Source organism: Uloborus diversus, chromosome 2, assembly GCF_026930045.1.
Source record: "Uloborus diversus isolate 005 chromosome 2, Udiv.v.3.1, whole genome shotgun sequence".
NCBI classification, from domain to species: Eukaryota; Metazoa; Arthropoda; class Arachnida; order Araneae; family Uloboridae; genus Uloborus; species Uloborus diversus.
Window position 1 is genome coordinate 152,467,605 of NC_072732.1, and position 23,356 is coordinate 152,490,960.

The 23,356-nt window shown below is 31.6% G+C and overlaps 1 protein-coding gene across 2 annotated transcripts in view; it reads right to left on the reverse strand.

Annotated features, from left to right (window-relative positions):
* Positions 1–2,002: 2,002 nt before the first annotated feature.
* The window catches only part of LOC129216089 (nonsense-mediated mRNA decay factor SMG7-like), an 83,494-nt gene continuing 62,140 nt past the window's right edge, over positions 2,003–23,356 (reverse strand). The window contains exons 15-24 of one of the 2 annotated variants that reach the window (XM_054850237.1): positions 20,639–20,802; positions 19,968–20,185; positions 19,430–19,504; positions 19,200–19,298; positions 17,946–18,020; positions 14,631–14,689; positions 12,823–13,387; positions 12,180–12,345; positions 10,918–10,967; positions 2,003–5,722 (exon numbers count right to left, since the gene is read on the reverse strand). In XM_054850237.1, the coding sequence (XP_054706212.1) occupies positions 5,639–5,722; positions 10,918–10,967; positions 12,180–12,345; positions 12,823–13,387; positions 14,631–14,689; positions 17,946–18,020; positions 19,200–19,298; positions 19,430–19,504; positions 19,968–20,185; positions 20,639–20,802 (1,555 nt within the window). In that variant the 3' untranslated portion in view covers positions 2,003–5,638. Of the gene's footprint in view, positions 5,723–10,661; positions 10,968–12,179; positions 12,346–12,822; positions 13,388–14,630; positions 14,690–17,945; positions 18,021–19,199; positions 19,299–19,429; positions 19,505–19,967; positions 20,186–20,638; positions 20,803–23,356 lie in introns of those variants that run through there. The other variant, XM_054850236.1, reaches the window with a different exon arrangement.

The window sequence follows — 23,356 nt, forward strand, 5'->3', positions numbered from 1 at the left end:
AATTTTAATCAATATTTTAGCATAAATCCAACAATGTGAAAAAGGAAAAATTAAAAAAAATACATTAAAAATGCTCGCAAAAATTATTTAAAAATATCTACAAAAACCTTTAATTTTTCTGCATCAGACAAAATTTGTTCCGATGTTCCAAGGTAATTAGAACATGAAATATAATTGTTTTTAACTAATTTCATGCCAAAATTTAGGTGAGCCTTCAACTGGAAACTCATTGCTGATCAGACCATTGTTGAACAAAACTTTTATTTAAATGCATCTCAAATTTTCAAATATAAATATGATTTCCGCAAACATACATCGATGACTCACAGTAGCTTCCCGTCGGGGTGCCGTTATCTTAACTTTGAGATATTACCTCGCACTCGTTTTATAAATAGTTTCCTCGCCTGATAATTATCCAACATAATACTAAAAAACAGAAAAATAAAATAGTTTAAACTAAAAAAACACGCTTTCGTAGCAAAATGAACTAAAAAATGAAAAATAATCTTTGGATGATAGTAGTTGACCAATCACTTAATTTTAATGTAATACAAAAAAGCGTGGGGGCTTCTTATCAGTTGTTTTGAATTTCTTTCATTTGTTGTCTAAGCAAAAATGTTAATAGACAGCACCCCACCCTTTTTTGTATTACATTAAAATTAAGTGATTGGTCAACTACTATCATCCAAAGATTTTTTCATTTTTTAGTTCATTTTGCTACGAAAGCGTGTTTTTTTAGTTTTTTAAACTATTATTTTATTTGATCTCTTGTTATCTGTTGTGAATTTCCATCGCAGATTTTTATCTCTGTTTTGTCTTTCTTGATTCTTAAAAGAAATATGCTGATATTGTTGGGCTTTTCCTGATTATCTTGTGTTTAAAACACAGATATTGGCTATTGTTCATCATGTACAGTTCAGTCTGCATATAGCTTTAAGTTTGCATAAATGTTCTTTTTCAGAGATGAAAGATTTGATAAACTTGATCCTGCAGTTAAGTGAATTTATGAAATTGTGTCTCGCTCACTCTATTTGTATAGTCGTTTCTCAATTTCACTTTTGTCCCATACTAACAGAAGTACATTGCATGTTGTTTACTGAATTGTCATTATGAATTTCAGTGCATTATTTCTCATGATTTTAACTTTAAAGGTTTAGGTTGACTGCTGTAATTCAATTTTAAAATCAGAGGCCAATTCAAATTTTGTTTTCTCAATTCTTGTGCGGGAGATGGAAAATTACAAGACTTCTATTAAGATACTTTACAAAATCGAATGATCAGAAGAATGATTTGTTAATGCGCACGATATAATCCAGATATATATATTTAATGAACTATAATTAAATTTTATGTAATATAACCACCTTTGTGCCTTGGGTAATATGGTGCCAAACATTGTCTTTTCAATTTTGTTATTTGCAATTTATAAACAAGGTAACTTAAAAATGTTCAACTTTTTTTGTGAAGAAATGTTGCTGAATAAAAATATCAATAGCCAACTATCTTTACAGCTCTATTTTTTAGTAATGGTTTTTTGGTTACAATAACCAGGCTGTGTTGAACAATATTACAGAAACCATCTTTCTCAAGTGATCTTGAAATGATATTGTTTGCTTACAAAAATAAATACATTAAATTTCAGAAACCAGACTTCAGTTAAAAGAGGTTCTGGTTAATGGAGTTTCAGATAATTGAATATCTACTGTAATTGCATTTCCAGACTTGACTGATATGTGGTGTTAATGGTTTAATAGTGAGGAACAAACAAATTTGAATTACTTCACAGGTCAATCAATCAAAAGGTCAATCTGGAAAATCAAAAACTTGATTTGCATTTTAATCTGAAAGTATTTACATTAGTCCCTCTTTTAGTTAATAATAATGTGCAGTTGACTTGCTTCAAGTAATAATCCTCTTCTTTTTCATCATGGTGAAAATGCTAAATACAAATATGATAGAATGGAACTCTTTCACCAAAGATTGAAGACCATTTTTTTTTCTTTGAAATGTGACTTTTATTGGCGACTTACATGTGTAATTTTGCAAGTTTTATAAAAGAATACACAATTTAAAAAACAAAAATAAAGAGATCAAAGATAATCACAAATACAAAGGTTTAGACTAGAAATATTCAATAAACAGTTTAATAAGGCTTCAAGAACTTTCACTTTGAAATTTTAATTTGTACTTGTGGCCATATTTCATGCAACATACCACTCATGCTTGAATATTATTCATAACAAAATTAATTACAAAAGCTTCTATCAAATTACTTAGATACTGCAATAATACAGCAATTAGGACAATCAAAAAATAATTTCTTACAACAAAATGTTTCAAAGCACAAATCAAAATTCTTCAATGTTTATCTGATAAGAAGTAATTTAATATTTCTCCTTATGCGTAACAAAAAGTATTTCTTTGTTACAGGTCCAAAAATGTAACTAATTATCAGGATTAAATTTACATAAGAAATAATTACAATAATTTTTCCAAGTTTTGATTCAGTTACACCTAGCTCTAAAATTTATGCCAACAAAAGATTAAATGGTAAATTATATCAAGGAAACATACATATTGTTAAACGAAAAGTTTTTTCAATCAAGTTACGGAGTTATTTTTCTCGTAGAAAAAACATTTCACATAAAAAACTAATTACATAATCAAAATAATTATGTTTCATTTGAATTTAAAACTGCTTTGATTGTTAAATTTAACAATCTTATTTGATATTTGTTAAATCTTCAATTAAAAATCAGTGGTTTTCTAGAGTTTGAACAACAATGCTTAACAAATACTGTGTCGGCTGACGCTGGCTTTCAAAACTATTTCAAAAAGCTAAAACTTCCAAACATTAAACTCACAAATTTTTATATCTCTAAATTGCATTGAAAGATTGTTGTAATGTAATTATTGGTAAATTAACTTGACGGTAATTTTTGAAAATCATAAAAAATAGAGAAGGTTTAGTACACAATAGTATCTGAAAATGAAAAAAATATTTTGTAATTTTCTTAAAGTCAAGTTTTTTAAATAGAACTAGAGCAGTGGTTCCCAACCTCTTTGAGCACATTGCCCCTCCAGAAATCGACTACTACCTACCGTCCCCTCCTTTAAAAAAAACATAACTTGGCACAAGTGATTAATATTATTGTAAATATTTTTGCCTGGTTTTAACTTGGAAGTAAAATGTATATGGTAAAAGCAATTTCATTCAATCACTCTTAAAATTGAAAACAAGTAAAAAATAAAAGTATTTTTTTTAAGGGTTTTTTTTCTTCTTCTTTCTATTTCAAAACAACGAACTGATAGTTATTTGAAAGGAAATACTTAACTGAGATCATTGACATACTTTTCAAAAACAGAAGTACGTTTTTCATAAAACTATTTTCTCTTCTGAATTGGAATGTGGAGAAAAACATACTTAAAATTTTTCAAAAATTTAAATTTTGAAAATTTATATTTGGTGATGAATTATTAAATACATCCTTAAGATTCAATTGCTGGGGTAAGGAGGGAGCTAATGAGCTTTAATTTGTTTCTCTTTTAATTTGATTCCTTTTTGAATTCTTACCAGTCATTTTCATATATGTTTTCAATTTTGATATTTGCTGCCTTTTTACCATTATTATTTTATCTTTTAAATACTCACTACTTTCCTATTGCACCTCAAGAATTTATTATTTTTCCTGGTTGGGAACCACTGAACTACAAGAAAATATATGTAATAAATGTCAAAAACACCTAAACAAGAAAATATAGTTCCATTAAGGAACTCCATATTCTATGTGCAATCTATAGAATATAAGCTGGTTATAATTTTGACTAAATGAAATTTTAAAGGTTTATCAATTTTTTAGCCCAAAAATACTTGTTATGAACAGAAAAAAGCACATGTTCCAAAAATAAGTGAATAAATGTAATTTTTTAAATGTCTTTTAAGTTCTTTAAATAAAATTGTTTAAGAAAAAAATACTTTAAAACTATGCTGAAACGGTGAAGTAAAAAGAATGTACTATTCAGCATTTGACCTTTTGGGTTTTTAAGGAGTTATTAAAAAAAATTACATAAAATTTGATTTTTTTTCTTTTGATATATTCTTCATTTTCTGCCTAGAAAAAAACTATGACATTGAAAGAGTGAAAGTAGATTATGAGTAAAGCATGGAAAGAAAGGACCAAGGATGCCTTAATTTCAAAAAAGAAATTTGGTATTTTAGCCCCAAAATATCAAACATTAAAAAAATGTGATGAATTAAAATCTTAAAATAGAAGGCAATGCTCTAACGAGGGGGGAAAAACTTCAAGGTGTAAGAATGCTGGTTTAACAGTATTTCTTTTTGTTCAAACTTTCTATAAGGTATGTAACAAAATAGCTTTCAATTGTTAAGCTTTCTATATTATTGTAGCTCAAATTAATTTAACTTGAAAATGTTTTCTCTTTTGATTCACACAAAATTTACAATTTCTTACTGAAGCATTTTTAAAGCTGAAATGCTTTAAAACTACACACTGATATGGATTGAGGATATGCATGTGTCACAAATATTTGAAAAGGGTGAAATGGTTGTTGAGGTCTGTCACATTTCGTATCATACACTAAAAAATCTAAGTGGTCCATAAAACTTTGGACTTTCTCTCTTTAAAACTGTACATAAGTACTATTAAGTGTTACAGGCTTTTTTTTTACCAAGCACTATATCAATAAAGCTTGCATATCTTTCTTTGCACACATTCTAAAAACATATAGTATTGAAAATGCCTGACTAAAGTTAATTTTCAAATTATGTGGCCAAGGTTTTACTGAAAAACAAGAATAAAATCTTTATTGATCTAACAATTATTAAATGTTAAAGAAATAGCTTTCAATGGCTATGATTTAGCACCTAAAAAAATATATCTTATGGGATATAGCTTCCTAACCCATTTGCAGAGACAATATTTCACAAAACACTTTCGTTTTTGATTTAAAAAAAAAAAACATTTTCTAGGATTTCTTCCACCAGATGGCACTTAATATTGATGATTTAACTATTCACATTATGAAAAGCAGCTTCCATAGCATAAAAACCTAAATCTTTTATATTGTCTGCAGTATGAGGATTGGTAAGCAATACAACCTCAGCTCATATTTAAAAAAATGTTCCCATTTCAACTATTTATCATCTTAGACTTTCACATAGAGAAAACAGGTATTGAGTACATGCCGAGATTTCTAAACCATAACTGACAATTCATCATGGTAGAGTATGATTTTCATTTCCATGATCAACAAGTAATGTGCAAATGAAAGAAGATTGCACTCTTTTTCCACTGCTATGTTAAAAAAACCCCAATCTGCAGTACGAGTATTAAGAATGGTGGGTAGTATATCGATGCATAGCCAGTTGCATGGTACAGCAACCTGGAAAAGCACACCTTGTTTAAAAAGGATGCACAAAAGATGCAGTGCCTCATTTAAAGTGCTACATGAGTTGTCTTGCTTCTTCAACTTCACCCTCTTCCAAGAGTGGATGCATTTGGAGATGTGTTTAGCACCTCTTTGCAGTAGGAGGGCATTGAATAGCCAGTGAATGCCACTATGTATTGACTGATCATTTCTTCATTTTTATTCCAGTGCAGACTGTTAATTGCCAAGTTCACTGTGTGGCACCATCACGTCTCTGCTTTTGCTGTTCCAGCAGCCTTTCGAGGGGAGACGGGCCAGGTCCAGACCATAAAGACTAAAAAAAAATTTACAATATTTTTTTTTTAAAGCCTCAAAAATACAATACAAGGGCAAGTATTAAGTTTTCAGAATCTGGCAATAAAAACACAGCTACTTTCAGCGTAGAAGATTTTTATCAAATTCAAACTTTTAAAAAAAGCCTCAAAAATCAATGAGGCCGAGTACCATGGGCGGATTTATGGGGGGTCAGAGGGGGGCAATGCCCCCCCAGTTTTGGAAGGACTTTATGTAGTAACAACACATTGTCCAAAAATTAAAAAAAAATCATTATTTTTTCGTTTTTGAATAGTTCAGAAGAGCATGGGTGGATTTATATAGGGGGGGGGGGAGGGGACAATGCGCCCCAGTTTTGGGAGGAGTTTATATAGCAACAACTTATCTTCCAAAATCTTATAACCAAAAAAAAATCATGATTTTTTCTCTTTTGAATAGGAAATTAAAGTTTATTTTTTCTTTTAAACTTAAAATAGCCATTTCTTACAAAGTTTGAGCAATACTGTACAAGTGTATAATCTCTGACTCAATTTCAGAGACTGGAAAGTGCAAATTATTGATAGGTTCTAAAATCCCTGAATAGAATTGGCGTAGTATAGCCTACAAGGGCTCTTGAACCAAAAACCCAATCTAACCAACCAAACCTTGAAAATAATAAGACAAGTCTTTGAAACTCCTAAGCAGAGTGTGCTTCAATTTTATTTCTTATCAAGTGTATAAATTAAGAATAATGTTCAAATGGGTAGTATGTTACTCTCTTGATACCTATTCTCTAAATCTGTGCACCATTTCTTTTTAAACTTGCATCACAAAGCACTTTTAAAGCGTAAAACTTAAAAAAAAAAAAAAAATCATTTGCCTATTATTTCCAATTAACCCTTAAAAGACTTCAAAATGCAGAATTTTACATCCATTTTAGATAATTTCCTCCGGGGGGTTTACCCCCGGCCCCCTAAAACTGGAGATATTCTATACCCCACTTAAAAGGGAGCACTGCGTTACTCTCTTAATACCAGCCCCCTCCCTTTTGAGGTCAATTTAAAAAGGACAGCATGATTACACACAGTAATGAAAACTACACATAAAAAAGTAAAGAATGGCCTTACGCATCACAGAAAACAGACAAAAACCATGGGGGGGGGGCATTTAAAAATGTTGCTCAAAAAAAAAAACAAATCCTGCCCCCCCCCTAGGAACTCAGTCCTAAATCCGCCTATGCCGAGTACTTAAAAATTTTAGAATCTGGAAAAAAAAAAAACATAGCTATTTTCAGTGAAGAATTGTAACAAATTCAAACATTTACGAGCTGGTCTATTTATGGAACAGCTAAAGCTGTGAAATTTTATTTACTGAGATTTTTAAAAACTCATAAGTGATAAGTAAATGTGAAGCTATGTTTAAGGGATTTCAGAGCCATGACTATTTATGACTTTTGACCAGGTTTGAAACAGACAGTGACGTGTAGTGACAGAGTTAAATCAAAGTTTGGTGGTGGAGCACCATGGAAGGCAACGATTTACAACTAATTTCAAGAATCATCCAAGGACCTAAGAATCTCAGTGACAATGTTTTGGAGCAACAGTTCCTAACCTTTTTTCTCTTGCGAACCCCTTGTGCAGTAAGTAATAAGTAACAAACAAAAAAGTAGAGGAGAAAAAGAAAGAAGGCCACACATGCAACAAAATTTGGGAGAAGTGTTTTAGATTGACATCTCTCAATATTTCATTGAAAAATGCAAACATAAAAACAAAATATAGAACTTAGAAAGTATAGAACTAGATGTTGGCAAAAATATGAAATTTTGGTTCTTGAAGAAAATTTCCAAAGGTGTGAGAAAGTTTTAGTAACTTGCTTTATTGTTATAACACACATTGAAAAGTACCCCGTTTTCTAACCAGCGAGCGATTCATTCTCCAAAATAGAAACTCCAACAAAATCGTGCGTTTGATTACATGGCGCGATGATGTGACGTCACCGTTACTGAGTTGAGTAACTTTTTGCTGAGTGCATCTGAACAACTATTTTAAAAGGTTTAACAGTTAGAATATAAATGGTGTTGTGTTGTTTCACAGTGATAATTTATGCATGTGATTCGATAAACATCACATCATCATGTGGTGGGAGTGGGAAATGTACTTAAGTGAGTGCACCCAATCAATCAAGCTCTTACTCTTATCTTATTAGTTTTGATGTCGTCGTAACTGCAGTTCGATGTGTTGCTGGGAGCGGTGTGCTCCAGTTTGTCAGTTGCATGTTGTCAAGTGGACTTCAATTTCATAAAAGATGTAGGAAATAAGTTTGTTGTGACCGGCTAAGGGAGTGAGCAGGTTCTATTGGTCACCTTGAGACATTTTAGTGGTGAAGGAAATGAAAGTGAAAGATTGGAGTTTCTTTCACGGAAGTTGATGTTGTTGGATACAGGCTTCACAAGACCATTGAAGGTTCATGCTGGATTGGAGTAAAATGTGTCCTGAAGGCTGGCTGAACTGGATGTCCGAGTATAAGGGTTCTTAATCGGATGTGGCGGTTCTTGGTGTCCAAGAGGTCAAGTCTATGGGAAGTCCAGCATGGCGGCTGGCCACAAGTGGTACAGGCTGCAATCAACTTTCATGTAGGATCATATAAATGGATCAGGCCTTCAGTTTTATGCAAAGTATTAAGGATGGAATATCCTGAGAGGTATGGAGTTTAATATTAAATTTTATCAGGACTATTCTGTTATAATGGCATTGGACTCAAGGTGGACTAGCGTTTGACTAGTCCGTAAAGTTTTGAAACTGAACGATACTGTATTATGAAAAGTGTTTCTATGAATGTTTCTTATGGGGGGGGGGGGGTATTTTAAGTCAAAATGTTTGTAGGTTTAAAAGTAGCTTATTTACCTTTGTTGATATAACAAGTTTTAAGATATATTTATTCTTATTAAATAAAATTGTTTTTGACTGTTAAATATGTGTTTTAAATTCCATTTTTCCCCCGAGCAGATCACTCCACAAATTTTTCGTTGGGCTTGCACCGACCCGCTTTAGTTCCTAGAACTTTGGGTATTTCATCCACGGTAGCATGCGAGTCCAACAGTAGAAGCACACACATCTACAAACTAAAATGATAGCTAGAGAATGAATGCAAAACTAATTCAACAAAAAACAGACCCAATTATTATTAAGCTTCAGTCAACTTTAAAAAAAAACTCTTAATTGGGATAATTGTGGAACTAAGGAACTCCAAGTTTAACTCAAATATCTGACAGTTTCAGTCTTACTTATGTTTCAGTATTTCATTTGCTTCTCTGAATGTGATAACATTATGTTATGCATGGAAGCAAGGTCCAAAAGGGGATATAAAATTTAAAAAGTCTTTTTCTGACACAGTATGTTTGTTTTTAAACCTGAATCAGATGCAAATTAAAGAATAATTTTTAAAAATGCCTTTCTTTTAGAAAACTCTCAATTTAACAATATGATACTTGTTCTGCCAATTAAATTAGAACACTCTTAAATTTTTATCTTCTTGTAGACTACGAGCCTAGCTGTTTAGTAGGAATATACTGCACACATTAATCATGTGACTGCGATTTCAGATAAACATGCTGCTATTTCAAGTTTGAGCGCTGAAGATTTTTCTTATCCTTATACTGAAATTACGGAATAAAATTTAATTTTTTATTTTATTTTTGAAAAATGATAGAAACACCTTTAATTAACTATAGTTATTACATTGAAGGTATTTTTTACTCACAGAAATATTTTTATGCCCACTTGTTAGGAGAAATTCTTTCTGGACAAATTTCATGAATTCCTTTTTTACATACAGTGCAAATTTGCATAGTTTAATTCCTTTGATTTATTTATTTTTTTATTTTACTTCACACAGTAGCAGGCATCACCAAGGAAATTTTTCTTATGAAAAAATATTTTTTCATACTTCCTAAAGTATTTTTGGGTTTTCAAATATTCCTTCTCTTTTTCACCAATAAAAGCTCAAAGGAAATTGAAGTCTGGGAATTGAGAAAAATACTGCAACTAAAAGCAGCAAGATGGGACTTCTATGCATTTTCGGCCTACCATAAGAGTGCTGTCGCTCTTTGTCAAATTTTAATGGTAAAACAGGCAATTGCATATGCTCCATGCAATGTTTCCTTCAAGTTTAATAAAATTTTCCGATCAAAAGCTACTGAGAAAGCTTTATTTTCATCTACATTGTATCTGAAAGTTGAACTTCTTTGTGACTCGATGAAAGCAATAAAAAGCCGCGCCTCGCAAGAGACGAATAAATGGTGAACAAAAAAATGCTTGAATTATAAAATTCTGCCATTACAATATTATTTTCGCGAAGCCCCTTAATGCCGCTTGGGACTACCAGTTGGGAAACTATGTTTTAGAGGGGTTTTCTAAGAAATGCTGTGACTCCAAAAATATTGAAACTGTGAGAAAAATAATTGCTACTGGTTGTCACAAGACATGCAATGAAATAAACATCTTTGGAAATTAATGATAATTTTTATGGGTCTTTTGTATCAACACGGATGCAAATGACTTAAAACTTTGAAATTCAACTGAGAGCGGAAAAATGAAAAGTCTACAAGTCCTCAACTACACAATTAGATAGACTAGGAGGGCTAAAAATAATGCTAAACACATTATTATAAATGTCCAAATGGTAGAATCACTTAGTAAAGAAAAATGAGCGAGTATTATAGAAGCAAATACAATCAGGTTTTGAAATGTGTGAAAAATCAGGATTGATGTGTAAAAGTGTAAGATATGTAAATTTTGCACATAATCTGCACAATTCGATAAATATGCATGGGCTTGAACTCAAAATTGATGAGCAGCGGTCACCACGATTTTTGAGCATTTTTTCTGAAAATCAAGACTTTCCATTACCATTTTCGATCATAGTCGATACTCATGACTTTCCAGGTTCGAGACATCCAGATAATAGTTCTTACTGCGAGAAAAACAAAGATTTAAAAAGAAGAAAGTTTCTTATTTTTAAGCCTTTTTTTTAAATTAAATTTTATTATTTTTTTTTTCTTTACTCAGTGAAATAAATCTTTACCTTCAGTCATAAACTTCAACATTTAGCAATGTTCTTAGATCCTCTTCTTTTTTTTTTTTTTTTTAAAGAAAACACAAAATAATTTATAACATTTTTAAGTATGGTCACTTTAAAAGATAATACAATTTTACAAACCTGGATTCTAGACTGCATAAAGACTGGATCAATGCCATTATGCTGACCTCCTGCAAAATTGGCAAACATGTAATCATATGCCATACATCAGATGCAACAACACTTCTATTAATTTTTGGTGCAGCTGAAGAAGTATGAAATAATATAACACTTCTTTTGCACCTTTTAAAACATAAATCAACATTTGCGGCAGTGAGAAGCAAAGGGGTGTAAGTGGACGTATTCAAGTTTTGAGTAAAACACATTTAAAGTTGCAGTGCTTGGCACGCTTTCATTGAATTTTTTTTCTATATAATACAGTATAACAGAACTTAACAGGGCTACTAGTACAATCTCTTGCCCCAAGACAGAGGAGATGTTCACCTACCATTTGTGCTTGTTATCTCTTAATTTTTTTAATTTTGTCACTTATGTTCTTTTAGAACACAAAGCACTACCCCATTTGTGCTTTGAATAATACACTTATTGATATGTTTAAAATATCGCTTCATAAATTTTTTTTTAAACAGTGCAAAATTTATTTTTCTCATCAAAGTGTGCCAACATAGCATATAAGAAATAAATGATAAGAAAGAACAATCCTACTAAAATAAATGGTACACAAATCATGTGCATGCCTGCCACTGCCTACTTGGCAAAATTGCAATGCGTAACTATGTTAGCTTGAAGCATTATTATAAAATGATTTTTGAAATATTCTGAAATAGTGTCTATTTTTTATTGGAGAAGTTAACTTTTGGAATTTTAAAATGAAGGCCGGTTAGTGTTGGTGCAATGTGAATTAAATTAATGTCATTTTTTTAAATGTTCATTTATTTATCCTGCTGAGCTGGATAATGATACATTCCATTTTTTTAAAAGCTTTTCATTGATGAAAGACGAATAATATATTTTTTTTCTTCTGATGAACACTTCAAGTTTTTATTTTTGTAAAATGACTGACATTCTACATACTGCAAACGTTGCTGAAATATTTTTCTGGGTATGAATTTTCCTTTCCTTATACCTTCAGCATAGATTTTGTTTTGTGAGTGTGTACAAAGAAGTACACTATATTTTCTACTTAGTAGGTTTAATTCATAAACATAGAAATTAATTTACTTTAATGGCACCTGAATGCGATTCTACATCCAAAGCTAGTGAAGATGGGAAGAGAACTTCCACATCTTACTAGGTGTCAACTGAAATCCCAACAGTATGTTTAAAACAAAATTGACTACACTCTGAACACAAACCAAATTCAATTACAGAATCCAAATTACCTTCTTTGTTTGATCTTGTCATGGTTATGCCTGAAGGCCATGGAGAATTGAAGAGTGAATATGTGTTAGAGGCCATGTCATGAGATGGTACAGATGATCCACCAGCTTGCAGTTGTTGTGCAGATAAACTATTTTGCAAAGTCTGAGGGACTGCACGACTAACAACCTGTAAAAACATTAAAAACTTTAGCTCAAATTTTTCGCACACAAATTAAAAAATTACATTTCAGAAAGAAACATTTTGCACACACATGGGTCTATCTGGTCAGCAATGAGAGACAGGGCATTTTGTTCTCTTCTTCCAAAGGAGCCTTTTCCAGCAGTGGCACCATTTGTGGTGGAGATAGACAAATTGGCAACTCTAACTGCCTAACATGTTCCAAACATATTCTTCTTGGCAACAAAGTGCTAGCAATAACATATGAATTATTTCTTCATAATAAAGAAATTACTCTGCCCAGCACAATGTCTGTGAAGTTATTCTCAAAGTATAAAAGAAGAAACACAAAAAGGCTTCTGAAAATTTGCAGGACAGCAGAGAGTTTAAAAAAAATAAAGCAGCAAAAACCGGTTTGCTTCAGTTAATAGAAAGTTTAAGCAGGAGTAAAAAGAAATAAACAAAGAATAATTTTAATGCATATACCTGGTTCATTGCAATGTGATTTGCTGCAATATCAGCAGCTCTTCCGTTGTCTTGAGGCCAAATTCGAGGATGTGTGGCTAGGTGCTCTTGCATTTGGTCCCGTATCATTTCGGGAGTCTGCTGAGACAAAATAGTTGAGCCTGCTGCAGTACTTCTGTAAGCATGGATGAGATTGGAAGTTTCAAGGTGAGGCAAATCTTGCTGTGCACCATTCATCACATAAAAACCTGTTTGTTGGCGTGTAGGCTGTTGTGGAGTTTGATTGGCATTTGGTTGCATTATTAGTTGCGTACCAGCTTGGGCAGGATTGGTGGCACACGTTTGCTGGTATGGCGTCACAAAGCCCATGTAATTCCACAGCACATTCGGTGGGTTTGCTATAAATGTGGGACCAGCAGTTACCTGTTTGTTGATGATTTGGGTAGATTGTTGCTGTTGTGGTGGCTGGGGTTGTTGAAAATTGAAAGCAGTAGGTGCCTGTACCACACGTGGCAAAGCATTCTGGATGTAACTTGTTACAGGGTTATTATCACGTGCAACTTGATTTACAGTTGCAAGACCAGTTCTGAATGAAAGAAATTCAATTGAAAAAATATATTAATATGTATTTAAGTAAACAGTAAAGTATATTATGAAATTAAAATGAGTTTATAGTAAATTAGAAGCAAAAATCTTTTAATAGTAAATTAGCATGTAATTTAATGAAAAACAGAATTGATTTACTTTAAATTAGGTAAAATGTTATGCTAAAATAAAAAACCTACAGTATTAAAATCAAGTTCATCATTTGGTATTATAGTTTTTAATTTGAAAATCCAAAATGCATTTTTATACTCAAGATTACTAAAATTTACATAACCAAATCTGGACACTACTATCATAATGAGGGGATCGAGAATGAGATGCCGGCATAATGTTTCGTTGATCAACTGTTGATCATGTGTTGTTATTTTTACGTTTCATAAATATTTATACAGTTTTTAAACAGCTCATTTTTTCTTTGCTCAAACAAATATTAAAACACCCTAAATTAAAAAAGACATTTAAAATGTTAAAAGTATTTAAAATTGATGAAAACTTACGGGACTCAGAAAGGAAAACTAAGAAAATTCAAAGAAAAATTAGAAGCATTTTATCTCTTTCTTGAGAAAATAAACGTTTTAAAAAAGGAGAATGAAACATAACGAACATCTGTTTCAAAAAATAAGTACAAATTTTATACTCATGTATGAAAAAATTCAATTTTTGCAAACACGAGGCTTGCTTCCTTAGTTAGTCTCAAAACAGTTGTTTACTTGTTTTAACTTTTGCTTTGTCACAGCATTTATCACACTATAATAATCCATGCTACAGTTGGCATTGTGTCTTTTATCATTCATAGATTTTTCTCCCTCTCTAGAATTATTTTTTTTAAATAAAAACGCAATTATTTTAGAGTGAAAAAAACCTTACAATTTTTAGTTATACACTTCAAATAATAAATGCTCTGAGCTATTATATTTAATAGACATTTTTAAGAGAAGAAATGGTTATTATTAATGGATAAAATTTAAACCAGGTACAAGATTAAATGCTATTCGAGTGTATAGAACCGAGTTCTCAGCTAATCATTGGACAAAATGTTGTATCATTTGCTGTCATTATTGAGCTATTTGGATATCAAATAACATCAGCAAGAGGGGCTTTTTTTACTTGCAGCTCTAAGTTTATCACCATTTCTAGCAAGTTAACAATATCAAAAAGTTACAAAAGATACAATTACTAGGCATTAAAATAATAATTTATTTGAACACGAAAATGAAACATACTGCTGAATATTATACTGCTGGATCCAAGATTCATTTCTTTCACAATGGGGTGCTCCAGCCTGAAGTGAATACATATTTTGTTATTAGTAATATTTCAAACACTTCAGTGGGAACTGGATATACAATTTCAAAATAAATATAAAAAACACAATTTTCACAACAACTAGCTGAAAATAATAATTTTCTATATGGTTATACAAATCAGGTCATAAATATTAGGCATTATTGAACAAGCACTCGTACTTGAATATGTGCCTTCTCCCGCAGCAAACTTTCAATTGAAAAAACCAATTGTGGGAAAAGGATAGGGTAATGAAGATAGGAAATAAGAAAGAGAACATCAGAATCATATGCAGGAGTGATTGTACGTTCATCAAATTTCTGCAAAACAAAAACTCAGGGTATCTTTGAGTCAGTCTGATTAACTTTGCATTTCTAAAATTTTTTAGTATAGATGGGGGGGGGGGGGGAGAGAAAACTAGAAAGCCTAGTACTGCACTCAGCTGGCAAGGCTATTAAACCAGTTCTCTACTCTTAATTTAACATATTAAGCTTGCAAAAGTGTACCCAGCAAATTGCAAAATGCAGTAAATCTAAAGTTACTGTTTGTACGCTATTTTGGAATGTTGATTTAAAGTTGTTGATAACCCAATCTTTTAAAGTAACTAACATTATACTCATTGATCAGGCATTTTTATTACAAATATATAGTGAACTTCTCAGCACATGTAAGTGTATTTAGTAATATTGAATAAAATGAAAAAAAGTAAGACATTATTATTTACTTCATTTTTAGCCTACTTTCCCAGTAAAAATCAGAGAAAGAAGAAAAAAGCATGAAAGAAGGCTTAATACATCTTAAAAATATCCCGAAAAACAAAAAAAAGTCAAAATTAAATAAAATAGTTAGATAAATATTGAAAAATTAAAAATTGGAAAGTAGGGTATTGAGATGGGGGAAAATGTCTGTCTGTCTGTCTGTCGGTCTGTCTGTCTATCCCCCCCTAATAACTTTTGAATGAATAGTCCGATTCGAACAATTTTTTTTTTGTTAGAAAGATCTCAGCGAGGACATCTCATTCCCATAATTCATTTTTTGATTTGAACAATTTTTCGTACAATTTTGAACAGTTCAATAAAACTTAACATTAGCGCCTACGGGGAAATTCAAATCAAAAATAAATCTTGAACTTAGAAGCAAAGTGGCTTCAAACAAACTTTGTAGGGAAAAACTTTTGATAAAAAACATGTATCAAAAATATCTTTTTGATTTGAACAAGTTTTCGTTCAATTTTGAACAGTTCAAATCTCTTAACATTAGTGCCTAAGGGGAAACTGAAAGTCAATATAGATTCCGAACTTAAAGGCGGATTTACTTGAAACAAACTTTGTTGGAAATAGCTCTTGACGACCTACTCCCGACTCCGACTCCGAGAATTTAGGGGCACCTGACACCGACTCTGACTCCTGTTCCCGACAATTAATCGGACTCCGACTCCCCGACTTCGACTCTGACTTCGTAGCTTTGGCAAACATTTATACACGGAGGACAAATGACTGACTCCGATTCTTGGATATTCGACTCCGACTCTTTTATCCCAAAATGAGATTGACTCTGACTCCGACTCCGCTGCTGTGGTTTTAACTGTGAAATAATTATTGTTGATATGATTTGTTTTTATTTTCACGCTAAAGTTTTAATTTAGGTATTTAGTTTTCGGTGAATAAACTCGAAAAATATGCGCAGACGATTTTTTTTTTTTTTTTGACAATGAAAATTATTTCTTTAAGTTGACAGTTTATTGTTTTTTTTTATTTTGGTAAGTGCATTAATTCGTTTAAAAAATTATTTTTGGCACAGGGGAAAAAGAAACGATTTTTTTTTATATGATGTATTTATTTTAATGAACTTATTATTATTATTTTTTCGTTTTGAAAGCTGTTAAAAAAATTTTTAATGGAAAGAAGTGTATTAGCTGCTTTGTTTAAAAGGTGCTGCTATTTTATTTGTTCGTTTTTTTGAAGAAAAGTAAGGAATATTTTATTCCTAGAAATCAGCTTAAAATATAAAAAAAAAAATATGTTTGAAAAAATTTGCGATTTTAGCTATTTTTGAGAATATTGATCAGGTACTAGAAAGTAGTATGGGTATACGGGAAAGTAGGCTCGTCTAGTTCTAGACGGAACTTCTTGTTCAGAATAATTTTCAGCCTGCTCTACAATAGGCTTAACTTTGTTGTTTACTTTATAATGGATACATTCTATATGCAAACTATGATGCCTTATTATTGAGATTTGCTTCCCAAAACATAAATCTTTCGCTTGTTTTGCAGCAGAAAAACACAGATAAATCATTTTTGGAATCAAATTTAAACTGACATAAAATGTCCTACCGTAGCCCGCTATCCTAGTATAATATTTTAAATGGCTTTTGGAGACAAAAAAACATAATAGACATCTTGTGTCATCCATTCATTTTTTTTCTGCTTACTTGTGGAGGGGGCATAAGTAGTATTGGGGAGGGGGGGGGGGGAGTCCAGTCAGTGACTTCTAATAGATTAGTGTTGAAATCAATCTCTAGCAGAAAGACTTAACATGTCATTAGAAAGTCCTGACCAATTGAACAGTGGCTGATGATAATCTAGTTTTGGAAACACTATTCTTTAACTTTGCACAAAAAAAGAGATAACCATGGCATAACTTAAGTGCAGTCATGCAAAAAAGAAAAACCCAAAGAGCTTCAGGAATATCAACACTTGAAAATTTAAAACACTTAAATTACTCTAAGTGGATAGCAGCGGCAATACTGAGGAAATGGCTGATGAAGTTGTATGGAAAAAATAATTTAGGCAAGAGAAAAATTCTTGTTTTATAGGAAAAGTAAAATTACAGTTATGGCAATGTCAAGTCATACTTCTTCCACAAAACAAAACATCCGTTCGCCAATACCTGGGTTAGGAATAGTGTGCATTCACATGTTCATATAAAAAGATTTCTTTTATGTATAATCACTATTTCTTCCTTAGTTGAAAATATACACTTAACGTAGCATAAATTATACTTTTTCTCTGTTGCTATAAAATACTCCTCTAATCTTGTTTTGTACAACATACTTCTCCTATTACTCCACATAAAAATCATGAAAAGGTATGAATTTAATTTATAAAGCGCAATACTACTGCTCAGATTGTTAACTACTTGACTTTTAACATTTCCTTTGTAATAACTGTAAAAGATTCTTGGAAGCAAATCTAAACAGAAGACAATTTATATCAAGATACATTAATTAGTATAACTAGATCTTTTTTTATGTACCATTGAATGAACTTGTTGTTGAAATTGGTTATACTGCTCAGCTGATATATGTGCTGGAGGTCTGTTGAGATTAACCTAAGAGAAAGAGAGGAAAAAAAATTATGAAATTCTAAAGAAAATACCTTAGATCAGACTTGTTTGACAAATATATGAATGAAAATGATAAATAACATTTGAGCATTCAGTTCAATAGGAAAATAATGGGACAAAGGATTAGGAAGTAAAAGGTTGTTAGTCATTGTTTTATTTATCTTTAACTCGGATAATTAATTTTTAGAAAATTTAAATGATCCATTAATTAATAAAGTCCATATTCCCAATTCAAAAAAATTATATGAGGCACTGCAGACTCTGGCTAATAGTTGCTGAAAAAAGTAGAATCAAGACAGAGCCACTTACGGAGGAAATAACATGTCGAATGGATATCTGCTTCGTCCCCAATAGATGCAATATAGCCTATAAGGCTCATGCGCCAAACTTAATAGAACCAACTAACCTGCCTCATCCGCATAAAGTTGAAATATTTCCCCTTTTAGGCGAATTTTCTCAAGGATAGAACTGGATTGGATTGGAAGTATGTTGCCATACTGCAATATTATTTTTAACTAATAAAGTAACACATGGTCTACACTTTGGCAACTGAACTTGATTTTTTGGTAGCCATGTCCAATAAACTGGACGCTTGTTGGCGACTGGCAACTGCTAATCAACAGCTTTACACAATACCCTACTTTCTAATTTTTCAATGTTTATTTATTTTTTACTTATTTGGTTTTCAAAAATATTTTAAAGGTGCATTAAGCCTTGCATGATGCTTTTTTTTTCTTTCTTTTACAGGAACATAGGCAAAAAAGTATGAACCATTCATTAACAATTGGTGTTACAAAATTTTCAGCGCCTAACTGCTTATCGACGACAGCCAGTCTAAATGGATTTTTTTTTTCATTGTCAGTACTTGTTTTTTGTTTTTTTTTTCAATAGTTTCAGTAATTTTCAACGGATGCGAGACACATGGATGATAAATATCATTCTCTAATTATAATATATTTGTTTTGAGCACAAAAGAAAACTTCCCTGAATAATGCATATGTCATAGGTGTCCACTATTATTCACAAAATTTTAGTCAAAAAAAAACAAAAAAAAACATGTACTTTAGAGCATACAAATAGTCTAATATAGAAATCTGCTAAGACAAAATAAAATAAACAAAAATGTAGATGAAATTATGTTTGAAAATTTGTCTTAAGTCTTACTTCTTTAACAATTTGAGCTGCTATGCAGTTTTCCTGAGATGGTCGAACATCAATGTGGTTAACAGGACGAGAATTCTGCCTCACATCTTGGTGTAGTGGCTAAAAAAAATATTTATTTGGATTTTAAGGCAGAAAAGTTTTCTTGCATAACTATTTTGCAGAGTAAAAACCAAATATATTTCTCAATTCACTGTATTTTGTTTCACTAAAGTTTAAATAAAAACACTTACTGAGTTGTTTTCTTTTTCTTGCGTTCGGTTTAGCATATTTGAAGAAATTTGTGCAGCTCGTTGTTGAAGAATAGCCTGAAAATAATTTCATACAATTTCAAACAGAATAAAGCAGTAATTGGGTACTAAAAATTTTAATCTCACGCGTTAGATTTTGCAATAAATCTCACTACCACAAAAAAAAAAACTATCAAAATGAGAAATGTTTATTCTAAACGATATACCTCGATGAGAATCAATATTTTAGGAAACAAATTGTTATTGTTATTCTATGGTGTTAAAAATGCTGATATTTGCATGCCTTAACTATTTTAAAGTATGTAAAAGAGATGATCATTTTATAAATTTCAATTTCACACAGAAATATTATAATAAAACATTTACAGTGGTATATTGAGATGACAAAACATTCTTTTCTGGTTTTTATTGTTACCTATTTAGGATGTGCTTACAAATAAATATAACTTTGTTTTTTCTCCCCCCCCCCTCCCCACACAAAAGAAATGAACTTTTTTTTAAAATAAGTAATAAACAGTACCTGCATTGCAACGTTCTGTCTACCAGTCCGTCTTTCTCTTCCTATCTGTGAATCTTTGTTACGACGGTCAGATTTTTCGTTCTGCACTTCTCTATCTGACTCCGACTTCTCTTTGCGTTGTTGTACGTCATCTAGCTTAAAGCGCACTTCTTGCTGAGGGTTACCTTCGGAATGTGTGGGTTTTGAACGGAGTGATGTGGCAGGGATTTCTGAAGCATCTGTAAAGTCATCATACATACATTTTCTTAACCCAAATGTAGTTATGCACATACTATATATGTAAATACAGTTAGTTCTCTATTTAACAATGCTCTATTTAACGCCTTTTCTATTTAAGGACGACTTTTCATGGTCCCGGATGCTCCATTCAACATTCTATTGAAGGACATATTCTACTTAAGGACGATTTCTAGTGGTCCCATGAAAGTCGTTTAACAGAGAGTTTATACTATTAAAGTTTCAGACTATTAAAGTTGGTAAAATGGAGTGAACACTTTATTATTTCTTCAAATTTTTGAGAATGATGACAATGCATAACATACACATTTTACTCAAATATATCATCCGACTAGAAACATTTTTTCTGAGAAGAAGGTCCATGTATTGTAAATAAATGATAAATTTAAAAAATGTATACAGGCATAGACACATATACTGCTAAAAATGCTTACTTCCATTGACTAAAACAGCAGAATCACTGGAAGATACTGAAGGACTAGGATTTACAGTAAGTTCTTGAATCTGTTGTAAAACTTCTTCAGATAATGTATCTGTTTGGTGGACAGCTTTAAAGAGACGGTTTCCATCATTGTGATTAACTGATAAGAAATTCAACCTACAAAGTCATAATACAATAATAAGACAAAGAAAAAGGTAAAAATTATTCATTAAAAATTGTGGAATAATAAAATTAACACAGATAATGTACTGAGATTTATTTATACTATTTTTAGTTCCTTCTTATCGAAATCAGAGCCATAGAAGTGACATTTGTCAAAAATATTAAGGGAAATCACAGGAATTTTTACAAAAATACAAGATATTTTTGAGCAAAATATTACAGAAAATAGAGTCAACTGGAGTAAAAGGAAACATGGGGTAAATTGAAAACAAACTATTACCACAACATATGGTCATTTTTGAAACTAAACTGTAGGTGAGTGAAGATTAAGTAACATATAGAAGACATTCTGAGAGATCCTCAAGTTTCCAAACAAGTGTGAAGATATCATTAATTGTTTGAAGATGAAGCTGTGAAAAAGTTTTCTTCTAATGATTAGTGATATTACCTTTTCCTCTCCAGTAGGTCTACAAATGCAGAGTAACCGGTTTCCACTAATTTTACTTGTCATGTGGGAGGTTACTAAAAACATTTAGTAGTGAATTTGCCCTTCAGTTATTTTTTATGTGCAATTTAGGTGTTTCCATTTACTCCATGAATCATCTCAAGTGTAAATGGAAACACCTAAGTATTTCATTCTTCTTATTTTTTTTTCAATGATTTTGTTTTGATGTAAATGACACCTTTGTGTGTATTTTACATGAATTCAGCACATAACAATTTTTTGCATGATTTTTCTTTGAAAATGATGTCATATCACATTTGGACAATTCAGCAGTTTGAATGCAACCTAAGGGCCAGTTTTATTATTGCTGGTGAAAAACTTCTTAGGCTTCTAAACAAACTATGTATAGTTCAGCTATTTACAAGCATCATCCCAATAAAGAAATAAAAAGGGTGTTTCCATTTACCCCATAGTCTCTGGGATGAAAGGAAACATGATTTGATTCACTAACAAAGTCTTAAAATCAGTTTTGCATACCAATTTCTCTTGGAGAGTGTAGTCTTCTACACAATGTACAAAATTTCATACTCTCAACTTGTTCAAAAGGGGGGAAGGATTAAAAGTTGAAAGAATTACATTGTGTTTCCTTTTACCTCATTTGACCCAGCAATTGCATTTTTCGAAATTGCAAATTAATTTAATATTCGTACACACAGACAGTGATGTTCCCATTAATTTTTCTAAAGGTTACCCCCAGTAATGCATTAAGCACAATATGTGTATGCAATCATATATATAATATGTCATAATATGAACATTTTTGAAGCTTGAGGGTATACGCTATATGTCTAAAAAATGTTTGAAAGTATACGCCGTACATTGAGCATACCCTATGGGAAAATCCCTGCACACAGACATACTGATACTTCAGTTTAACACATTTTAAAAAGTATGATTATGAAATTTCTATATAGTATAGTTAACAATTTCAAAATTGGTGATTTTAGTGCTTTGTTTTCAGCAGAAACCAAATAAGCAAGATTGTACAATAAAGCTAAAGTACAATAGATGACAAAAAAATGAAAAAAAAAAAAAATTGCAGATACTGCCCATTATTTTCCATGGCAGTAAAAATTTTACTTTGCCGACTACATAAAATGCTCAACTGGCCACTTTTTAAAAAGCAAACCTGTGACAGGTAATTACTACTCTTAAGAATTGAATACATAAATTTACTTCAAAAGTAAAAAATACTACTTATTTGTGCCTTATATGCTGTTTTATGTTCTTTTAATTATTACTTCGTTGATTTCTTTTTCTTTCAAAACAATTCATTACTACTTTGCTGAAATTAGTTAATGGTGTAAAAATGTGGTCCCAAGTTCACACATAGTATTACAAATTGCCAAGGGATAAGAAAAGCCATTATTTGCTTCATTCTCTACCCAACCCTCTCAAAAACTAGCAAGCGCATACTTGCAGGCATGTACAAAAGGTTTGAAAGCACTTTTAGGGTGAGGGGAAAATAAAAATGCAAATCAATGAAAAATTAGGTCTCATATGCCAACAATTACTAGATACATTACCAAGTGGCAACTAATGATAAACAAGCGGCTAATAAACTAAAAGGGACTACTGCCACTGGCTACCAGAGTCAGATAAAAATATAAAGTATCTGCGCATGCAACTCAAAAGTATCTGCAAACTAATCATTGTCTATCATATATAAAAAATAAAAATCATAAATTTAAAAAAAAAATTTTAATTTTGACATCTTGAATTTAAATTATGTTTTTCGCAATCACGAGTGTGTGTGTAGGCGTGTGTGTTTGTGTCTGTGTGCAGGCATGAGTGTGTGTGATGAGGTGTGTATGTATTCGTGTGTGACTGATGGTGTGTGTATGTATGTATTCGTGTGTGCGTGTGTGTAGGTAGGTGTGCGTATTGGACATAGACGCAACCTGGATACGGTTTTCGCTAGAGGAGCAGTATCGGGAGGGATCGGTCGACGGTGGTGCTGCAGAGGGAGGCGGGGGGGGGGGAATAAAATCGTAAGACATCGAAACAGTCAAGTGAGAACAATAAGCAATGTGATTGCTCAAA